Source organism: Physeter macrocephalus, chromosome 14, assembly GCF_002837175.3.
Source record: "Physeter macrocephalus isolate SW-GA chromosome 14, ASM283717v5, whole genome shotgun sequence".
NCBI lineage: Eukaryota > Metazoa > Chordata > Mammalia > Artiodactyla > Physeteridae > Physeter > Physeter macrocephalus.
In genome coordinates this window covers 110,066,773-110,077,914 of record NC_041227.1, presented here as the reverse complement: position 1 = coordinate 110,077,914, position 11,142 = coordinate 110,066,773, and the positions used below count along the sequence as shown (strand labels likewise).

General features: G+C 41.0%; 1 protein-coding gene across 1 annotated transcript in view; it reads right to left on the bottom strand.

The window, feature by feature from the left end:
* The window catches only part of CA10 (carbonic anhydrase 10), a 673,987-nt gene extending 663,577 nt beyond the window's left edge, over positions 1–10,410 (bottom strand). The window contains exon 1 of the mRNA XM_024117389.1: positions 10,320–10,410. Coding sequence (XP_023973157.1) covers positions 10,320–10,380 — 61 coding nt within the window. The 5' untranslated portion in view covers positions 10,381–10,410. The remainder of the gene's footprint in view (positions 1–10,319) is intronic.
* Between the last annotated feature and the right edge of the window lie 732 nt (positions 10,411–11,142).

The window sequence follows — 11,142 nt, the reverse complement described above, 5'->3', positions numbered from 1 at the left end:
CCCACCTGCCTCGGGGCGGCCGGGCCCGTAAGCCATGGCCGCTGAGCCTGCGCGTCCGGAGCCTGTGCTCCGCAACGGGAGAGGCCACAGCATTGAGAGGCTCACGTACCGCAAAAAAAGAAAAAGGCTGCACCAACTCACGCACTATTTTAATTGCATAGGATTCTCATTTAGCCACTACAACACAGAACTTCAAAGACACAAACTAAAAGGCCACAAAGAACGTCTTCATAACAGTGGAAAAACAGGGATGGAACCTGTTAGAGATAACAAAAAATGATGACTTCACTACACTATATTTCATTCTATAAGATGTGAGTGACTTAGAGCTGGTATCATTACTGTGTACTGCAAGACAGCCAGCCAGTGACATATTTCTATTTACACCCAGGCCATACAACAAACATTTATTATTCATAGATGCCTCACTTTTTAACTATCAGTATAATTTCCATATATCTACTGCAAGATTAATAGTAGGAGCCTTTTTTCTATAACCTCCTCTTATTTTTTTCTAAAATTAACAAACAACAAACTACCTAACTGACCATTTCCTCACAGTTATAAAGGTCAACTAGGAGATTATAGGCAGAATGTACAGCCAAGAACAGCAAATACACTATGTTCTTTCAATTTCTAGGCTCTTGGAAATACCCGCCTCCACCCGCCATGGTAAAAACTGTTGGGCACCACAGTTCTGTTTCTAAAGGCCGGGCAAGGGTGGGGGGGTAAAGTTTTCTGACACAAGACTAAAAACACCTTAGAAAACAGTTTCCTGTATTGCTCTGCCTCAAGACTAAAGGGTGGGTAGGCTTTTCCCCTAAAGCACTCTAGTTCATTGCTAAAGAACAGTGAGCTTTCTCAAGTGCTGGCTTCTCCCAAGCTGGAACCCAGTGAGAAAACAACCATATCCCTAGCAATTTCCTTTAATAGGAACAGAGATGGCATGAAAAAAGAACAACAATGCATCCATGGATCCTTAATCGCCCTAATTCAAGTCTCAAAGGATGGTATCTCAGAACACAAAGGAGCAGAAACATTTTAAACAATGGTGAAGTGCCCTGACTAATTCTGGCTTGTCAAATGCAGATAAGAGTTGAGTCTGAGAAGGAAATACAAAGCTATCCAATAAGTTGCTCCCTGGGAAAGTTCCAGTTCTGACTGCATGCATTAGAAGCAAGAGGGCAGCTAACAGAGAAGTATTCTTCATTTTCCCTCCCTCTTAACCTCCATACAAGATCTGAATCTTGCTTCCCAGTCTCCTTGAAGGAAGGAAAGCCATTCTAAATCAATCCTTGTTATTCATTTATGTATCAACTCACTCATTCATTATTGAGTGTCTACTAAAATGCCAGGCTCTAGTTTGAGCAATGGGAAAAAATTGTGTATCACTAAATATACTTTCTACAAGGGCAAGGCTGTTTAGCTTACTATATTTTAACTTCTGTCTGGCCCAGTGCCTCACTGATAGGAGGCATTTATTAGCATTTGTGAAATTAATGAACCAACCCATTAAACCCCTTCAGAGTGGGAGAGAACCCTTCCATAGACATGTACCCATTTCTGTCCTTTTCAAGAATCCTATGAGGTATTTATATTATTCCAAAATCATGGAGGAGGAATGGTCCCTACTCACTCAATAAGTGCTGCCATCAAAATTGTCTTCCTTAAAGGTGAAAGGTAACTTGTGTGTATGGCAGGAAGAGGAGCAGCAGAAGGATATGTTGACTCATATCCTTCAGTAAATATGTTTATTCCAACTGTGGCATTGCTGCCAAATGTGTTGTGAAGCCAGCAGGACTTGGCTCTGGTAAATTCACCTGAAAGTCACAGGCTTCATTTCCTACTGCCAGCCCCTTCGGCCTATGGGCATTAAGTACAGGACAAAGTTAAAGATTAATTCTCCATTTACTGTGACAAAGGTCCCACCTCTCCTGGATCAGGAGGGAAAGGCATTTGTAGACTGTCTCCTTCACAACCACTGAAGATATTTCCACTTCCATCCTGATGGCACCTTAATGCAAATGAACTCAAACCCAAACACTGGCTACCCCATTACCAGTCCAATCTTGCAAATAAAAGCAATTATGGCTGTGTTATAAAGGCAATCCCAGACCATTCATTAGCATTCACAGCACCCACCCCACCCTGACATGCTATAAATCCTTCAAATTTTTGATTACACAAGATGAAAATGGCAGAAAGTTGCAGGAAAGATTCAATTACCAAAGGGAATAAAATGATAGTTGCCATATTTCAAAATCTAGGGTCAACCAATAGCATCCTGGCTCTTTTTCCTAGGGTAGAAATACAAACTAAGTAAGGAGGTAAATTCTGTAGTCTAAATTTGAGTTATCACAAAAGCTTCTGGGAAGCTACATGGAACTAGAGATGATACTGGAAAATAACTAGTGATCTGGGCCAGACGGAGCATAGCTGGACTAAAGCCAAAAGCTTTAACCCTGACTGGTCTGCTCCTAAAGAAGATAAAGGTATAAACTAGACCTATGCCCCTGAGCCTTAAAAGATGCCCTCCTTTCATAGAGAGGCACAAGGGTAATTTTTACTACTATTATATGTAAGGTATTACTGTTATTAGCATCATATTTCCTATATGCTATTCTATCTCGGCCTCAACCATTACACTCCACCCTCTATTTGTTGCCATACTTACCTCTTCACAGTCCCCTGAATTCATCATGTCCTATCTGATTGCCCTTTTACAAATGTTGTTTCCTATGATCATCCCTCCCCTATCACACTCCTGGTCAATCAGCAAAAATCTTCCAAGCCAACTCTTTAGCTTTCTTTAAGACTCACCCCAAACACCCTCTGACACTATTTACTCTCCTTCTTCTAGCCCTTCCACCTCCAGAATGAGTCAGATGCCCCTTCTCTGTCCTATTCACACACTGCTGTATCTCTTTTCACTACACTACTTATCACAGTCTGCTATAACTACTAATATTTTTAAAATCAGTGTCCTGCTAGAAGGTTATGAATTCTTGGAGGGAAAGGTCAATTGTCTTACTCTTTCCTGTTGGATCCCCAGTACCTTAAATATAGAGCACCCTCAATAAATTTTGAATGATTAAGTAAACAAAGGAAGCCACTTCATTTTAGGTCTCTATATGTACTTTATATTAAGTGGACAATTGAAAGGATGAAATGGGTATACAATTTAGTGGACCACGAGTATACTCTCCCAAGTGAACATGCAGTCTATTGGAAATAAGAGTTGTACAGAGTATAATAAGGTAAAGCTGATGTAAAATGCTTGCAGTGCTTTAACCATTGGTTTCATGTCAAATAACACATCTATTACTTGGCACACAATCTTCACAACACAAAAGCATGTAAGGATGATTCATTTCTCTTAGCCTTTATCTGATGCTAAAGACATTATTATTATTATTAAAGTACAAAATTGGAGACATGTGCATTTGCTTATTATGAAAATACTAAATCTCAAAGATTAGGGTATAGGAGGTGCATAAGAGATAGGACAACTCTTTGATTTTTTTCTTTTAAGTCTGTCCCTCAGAATGTCCCATAATGGCCTAATTAATCTATTAGACCAGTATTTTTTTAAACAGGTTTTGTGAGCAAGAATAAAGATTGACAAGAAGTAGTTGGGTTTCTAAGTTATTGCTTATTGCAATAAAAGTATAAAAGTATCATTAAATTGCACACAAACCTGATTATGTCATTTTCTTTATCTCTACCTTTGCTCCTCATAACTAAAAGATACCATCTAAAATTCTTACCTTAGCTTGCAAACCCCTTTAAATTGGCCCCAAGTTTTCTTCTAGCCTATATCCAGTCACTTAATCTAACCCATCTATTTTATATGCTCATTTCACCATACTTCTGATACTTTTGTGGGTTTTTTTCATCACTTCTTGTATAAGAACATACTATTCTTGCCTCATGGTATGTCTTTTTCTTTTTTCCTCTTCTTTTGAAATCTCATGTATCCTTCCAACCCTAGTTCAACTGTTTTCTCCTCCATAAACCCTACCCCTTCCCCAACTGCATCTTCCAACTTCTAACAACAGAATTAACTCTCTTTCTTTATAATTAAATAAATTTAAAATATAAAATAAATACATAAATAATTTAAAATAATAATTAAAAATATAAACAGCACTCTGAACACAACTCTATCACATAACATGTATACCATCTTATAAATACCAAGGACCAAGTGTTGTTTGTTAATTTTTGTAATTCCTATGCTTGGCACGCAGTTATCTGGCAATACTGTTTTGTTGAACACAAAGAAATGACTGAAAAATTAATTGTAATTTACAAAAACAGGTCCAAAGTGTCAAAGTAAGTATTGTTATTGATGATAATGATTTTATGGGAACAGCTCCAAATCACTGAGAGAATACAACATGTCAAGCACTTTGACAGAATCTTATGTACATTTTCTCCAATCCTCATTTTACAGATTTTACAGAGACTCAGAGAATGTAAAGAACTTACCTAAGATCACACAGAGAGTGAATGCTAAAGGTAGTATTCACATTTAGACCTATTTTGGTTCCAAAGCTCACGCTTACTCTTATATGATATGTGTAATTTGGTCAGTGATTACTTTATTCCAGATACGATTCTAGGCATTTACAAATAGTGTTTTGCTCCTTACAATTATCCTGTAGGATCAACAATCTTGGGAAATAAGTACCATCTCCATTTTACAGTTGAGAAAGCTGAAGTCTCCCCAAAACTCAACTACAATCTCAAATAGATTTGAGAGATTTGAGAGCAGTAGTTGGAGCATGCAATACAAATTTAAAATCTAAAGAAATGTTAGAATTTCAAACAAATTTTAACCAAGTTCAATCCATTGAATCCATGTAAAGATCTATAATAAGAAAAAATAAAAATCACCAAGAAATTAAATATATTAGGACACTCCATATTCTCTCAATTCAACAGCTCTCTAAGTGGGCTCCTCCCAACTTTCCAGTATCTCCTAAAGTGAATCTTTTTTTCCAATTGGGACATTCTTCACTGTACATCTTACTCATTCCTTTCCCTCTCCTTCTGATGATGTGGTCCCCTCCAACTCTTCTATCCAAACGTCTAACATCTATCTAATATCCTCCTTTTCCTTCATGTCTGGACTTCTCTCTTACATAGCATTTATGTACTTTATCAAACAATTAGGCATTATTTGTACTGTTTTATATCATGATACATTTTGTGCATTACAACTTTGCTTTCACAACTATATCTAAACCATTAAGTATTATTCGTATTATTTAATATCACTCTACATTATGTGTATGTATCTCAACTTTTATTTTAAAGCTATATCTTATGCATGGATCATTCCATAATATAGTAAAGACACAGATACTTTACATTTGTATAGCACAAAGAACATTCAGGATCACTCTCTGATGTTTCCCTCAGCAATTCTTTGAAATAGGCAAAGAAGATATAACTTTTCATTTCACAGATGAGGAAACTGAGAGTCTAAGAGGCTAAGAGAATTGCCCAAAGTCACATAGGTAATTAAGGCAGAGTTTGATTGCAGGGTGGGTCTTCAAACTCCCATATTCTTTACACAACGGCCTGCTACTGTACACATTTATGGTACCTGGATGTGTTCCTGGCCTAAACCTCAGGCCCAAATATGTAATGCTTAATTAAAGTGAAAAGGTGGGATGTTAAGTATGACTGCCTAGGGTGGCAATCAAACCCCCCTCCCCACCCAAGAAAATGTTTCTCAACATTGACAATTCTTCCTCCCCCCTCCCCCCATAGTGTATTACTCAGGAAGCCTCTCATCTCACTGCCAGGAGAGTCCCATCTATGATATCTGTCATCTACGGTATCTGTCAATGAAAAGTCTATGTGACATCACATGGGAAACTGGATTTAAAGAAACTGTATTGCCAATAAGATCATCAGATTCTTTATTGGGGTGGAGCTCTTTTTTATATTTAATGGAACTTTCTATTTCAAATTATATTGACAGTATATGCAGTTTCCCATTTTGGAAGCACCTGAAATTTGAGTCTATATTGAGTTATAATTTACAAGAAGAAAGAAGAAGATTCTGTTGCTCCCCTGGGAATAAGCACTACTTTGTTCCCAGTGATTTATTTAATTTTCCAAGCCTCACCTCCATATTGGGCTCACAGGGATAAAGTGGGTTACACGCATGGCTATGCCCCAAAGCCTAATGTTACCAGTCTCATTTATAAGAGAAGAAAATTAAGAAACATTTCAAAGTTGTTAAGCCAAGACCTCACTGAAAGTAGGATTTGTACTCAATGTTATAAAATACACTAGTTAATGATTTTTTTTTTGCTTTTAAACAAGTTGTAAGGGAGGAAGGTAAAGGTTCTATTCTATTCCTCACAAACCCTGCAATGCCAGGTTTGTAGGAAAAAATATATTATTGCAAGCTTACTCTGCCTGAGACACTGTGCTAAGTGAAAATCATTGACCATATTATCTAATTGAGTCTATATAACAAACTTGAGGTATGTACTATTATCCCATTTCTAAATGTAAACCATTAATGTGAAACCATTTTAATTTTCAGATTGGGAGAGAATGTATGAAACATTCATTTCTTACAGGTATTGTTGATCATAAGGTACTGGGGGCAAATGAGTAACAGTGTTAACTGTTTGAATGACAGTCATGTACAACTCAAACACCATCTTAATTCTAGCTCTAGGCTGCAATCACCCTAACTTCCACTTCCAAACTCTCTAAGATTTACATCCATTTAACACAATTTACTCTTTCAATTGGAAACATCAAAATAAAAGAATACTTAATAAAAACATTTAAAAGAAATCTTGTACCAAAGCATAAATGATACACTGAATTTTGACTCAGAACTGGGTGTGAATCCTCCAAGCTGAACCTCTGTGGCCTCTGGTTGCCTCATTTATAAAATCACCCTACAAATTCTGAGACTAGATGAGGTAAAATATGTGCAATATTGTGTAATACATGTGAAAGTACCACATAATTCTAATTACTATTGCTGTTATTATTATGAATAAACTAACAAGGAAGTAAAGGGAAGTATAGTATAGGGAAGTAGGATGTGCAGTGTAAATTAAATCAGACAGCTCTTTTTGGACCAAGAAATTCTCTCCTGGTGCTGCTAAGTATTCATTCTCGCTGACATGTGCTGCTTTTGTAAGAAGGGAATGTGCTCTTGCTAGCACAGGGAAATATCATCCTGGTTTTTTCTCTCTCTCTCTCTCTCTCTCTCTCTCTCTCTCTCTCCCTGCCTGTTATCTCCACAGATCTTGGCTGCCTTACATTTTCAGTAAAATTAAATATGAGTCAAACGTAGAGCCCCAAGAACTCCCAGATCATGGCATTCCCTCTTCAGACTAGCTGTGCTGTCCTTAAGTAGCCAAATTCTCTCAAATGGAAGGCACACATGCTACTTCCCCAGCAGCTAGCCAAGCCTGGCTAAGCTAGTTAGCAGACCCCTAGTCCCATTTACTCAGCTTCATCGCAATCAAATGATTAATGCAGAGCCATCAAACATACAAGTCCAGGTGTCTGTATTTTAAGCAATATAGCCACATAGACCCAGGGAGAAAACTCTTTTGGGTGTACTTTTAATTTGGGGGGTGGGGTAGGATGAGGGTAGGAAACTTTGGTTAACAAAACACTGTTACAAAGTTCCAGAGTGTTCCTGAAAGCCAACTGATATTCAGTCAATATACGTTCTATAGGCCAAATTTACTTCCAAAATTTTCCTTCTGCAGAATGTTTACACTGCAGACTTTTGCTGGCCTTTTCTAGTCTGGTATTCCTCAGTAATGAAACCAACCCTACAAATGCATCAATCATAGATGCCTGGTAACTCACTAACAATTATTACCCATTTACTAGGCAGGGCAATTGATCCCAAGATGGTAGAGAGGTGCTTTTCTTTTTAAGATTTAGCAGCTTCTATGAATACAGGCTTACATTCCTTTTGGTAAAGCTCGTTCATGATTAAATTAAAACTGCAAATCATGCAAACAGAAATGATAGGCCCACTAACCACTCCTTGAGCCACAATTATTTAACCTTAGTGTATTGCATTCCTTAAGGCTGCCAGATGGGAAAACAAAGTCCCCCAAACTGTGGCAAATGTGAGTCATAACTATATTACTAATCAGAATTGTGACATACATGGACATCACTGAATGAGCAGTTCTTATAGAGGGAGGAAGCCACCTTGGCTTTGGAAAAAGAATGGCCTTTTAAAGTTAAGTTTATGAATGTGTAAATATACAGTCCATAATGTTGCATCTCTGCCTAAATGTCTTCATAAAGTGTAAATTAATGCTGATCCTAACTAGGCATTTGGAACGCTAACCTAGTTTTCCATATTTAGCTAACAGCTAGCAATTTTGCTTATACTTTTATCTTGTCATTACATAGCAATGATGATTATTTAGTAAATACATGTGAAAGGTCACATAGCAACTCTCCTGGGTTGGAAATAACCCTCTCCTAATGCTTCTATTTATACAATTTAGTTGCTGATACACCAAATCAAGTATAGCTGTGACAAGTATCCCACTAATGCCTCTTTTGGAGGCTAAGAACAGGCCCATTCTCAGCTGGTTCCCCTTTGTGCTGGCCTGACCAAATGAAGAGTGGGGTTGGGGACAAAGGATGGGGAGGTCCAGAGCTTTAGTAAATGCTCACCTTTTGTAAATTTTAAAGGGACTCAGCTGATTTGTCTGATTTGAAGTTATTTATGATTCAGGAAAGAGGTAGGAAAAGACTATTTTATAACCAGTGAAATAACATGGAGAAAAGAGAGAGAGTTTGAAAGAGGCATGTAGAAGAGAAAGATGTAAAATGTGGCCTTGTGAGATACCACCCAGTCTATCCCTGGACATATGACTGATATAAACCTTTACAAGTCACCTGGGAATTTTCCTCCTAGATGTAGGATGGGTAAAGAGTAGAGGATTTGGAGTGACCCCAGGGCACTTTTTATTGTCTTCTAGGTACACAACATATCTCTAAAGTATTATAGAGGCAAATTTATTACTAGGGTGGCCAAGCCCTAAACAGTTTGGGCCAAGCCCCAAACAGCCCCAAACAGATAAGGGCAGACAAGGGTTTTTAATATCCAGAATCTGGTCTGGCTTAAAGGGTGGGGATTAGCGGAGCTCAAGGGAGATGCAGGAAACATGTCCCTCCACCCCAATGCTGCTCAAATATGCCTGCTCACAGGGGCAAGGTTCCTGATCTCCTCTTCTGCTGACTTCAAGGGAAGTTGGCTGAGTCCCCAATTCTGCAGAGGGAATGCAGGCAGAGGGGAGTACTGCAAATGGGCCTTACCCTGGGTGCTTAAATGACAAGTGTGGAGGGAAATGGTGCGGACACTGTCAATGGGAGGAGGCACTGAACTGGGGAATACTGCTTATCCTGGGACATTTTCTTACATCTCCACTCCACACCGCCAACTCCCTGCACCAACAAGAACACTGCTTGGAAATCAAAATCCTTCACACACACACACACACACACACACACACACACACACACACACACACACACACACTCAGAGGCAGGCACAAGCTCTACTTCATTCATCTCAATGTCCTAGCTCCTAAAACCACAGACTGGCACAAGTAGCCTGAGGTCAGTAAGTCTGAGCCAGTAAGTACATCCTTGCCACTGGGAATTAGGAAGGCTCATCATCTAAAGTGGTATTTATGATATTATGTTGTTTTGGATAGGCTTTGCTTTTATTTGGGGTGGTCCTAATGTGTTTGGGGAAGGCATGGAGTACCTCTACATCCCTCTGATCCCTGCTGGTACTCTCCAGTCCCTGCATCATCCTGCAGTCTCCTGAAAGTGCCTAGATACCAGGGCAGGGCTCTGCGTCCATTTTTTCAACCAGGAACCACCAGAGTTTGGGAACTTTGAAAGCCAGGGATGGTGGTGGGGTTTGCCAAGGCTCAGATTTCCTCGCCAGAGTTCTCAACCAGGAAAGCAGTTGAAAATCAACACCCATCTGCCTCTTCTTTCTCATCCCTCCACCCCTACTATGTTCCAGGACTCCATGCAGATGCTACCTCCAACACACACACACACACACACGCACGCACACACACACACACACACACCCTTGGGTTTAGAAGGTCTTCAATTCTGAAGGCAGCAAATCCGCAGAGCTGAAAGGGTCTCTGCCACCACCCATCTCCCGTCCCACCCCGCGAGGCTACTTGATTGTCTACATACAGTAAAATCTCATACATTCCAAAGACCACAACATAACCCGAACCCGCCTGTGACTCCAGCGCGTCCCATACCTGATATGCAGACGATGAAACTGGCTTGAAGAAGAAAAAGCACCTCCCAGACTATTTCCATCCTCTGATTCTCATTCCAAGTGCATCACTCGACGGGAAAACAGGGGGGAAGGGGGGAATCCCCACAGGGCGCGCGCGCGCGCGCACACACACACACACACACGCACACACACATGCACACACGCACACACTTCCAAGCGAGCGCACACTCGCACTCCCACCCGACTGCCAGCCAGGGACCCCCAAGATCAATATCGCAGTTTGAATTGTTCCAGCAAATCTCCCCTCGGGCTCGACGGATGTGTGCCCCAGATGTGCTGACACATGTCCGATGCCTCGCTGCCCGGGACGTCTCCCTGCTCGCCGGTCTCTACTCCTTGCACAAGCGGCGGAAACAGCACTAGCAGCGGCGGCGGCAGCCACCTGAAGCCACCAGCGCTGGGCTCTTCCTGCAAAAACGAGACCCCGATCCTCCTGGCGCCCCAAGAAGTCATAGACGATAGCCCCCCGCCGGGCCTTGCCGCGCGGTTCCGGGCCCCTGGCAGCTCGCAGCTTGCTGGCTAAGCCCAAGCAGTCCGCGACGAGTTGCCCTCGAAGTCCGCCCGCCTCACCGGGGCATGGTCAGAGGGTGGCTGCTACGCTCCGGGGCCGTTCTCCTCCTGCTTCCGGGGGCCGGGGGGAGGAGCAGACACAGCATACAGAGAGACAGAAAGAGAGGCAGGGATTATTGCCCGAAACTGCTGGCTGCCAGCTGCCTCCGCCGACCCTCCCGGCTGCCCAAGTCCGCACGCAGCCTGCCGCCTCGGAGCCCGGCTCGGGAGGA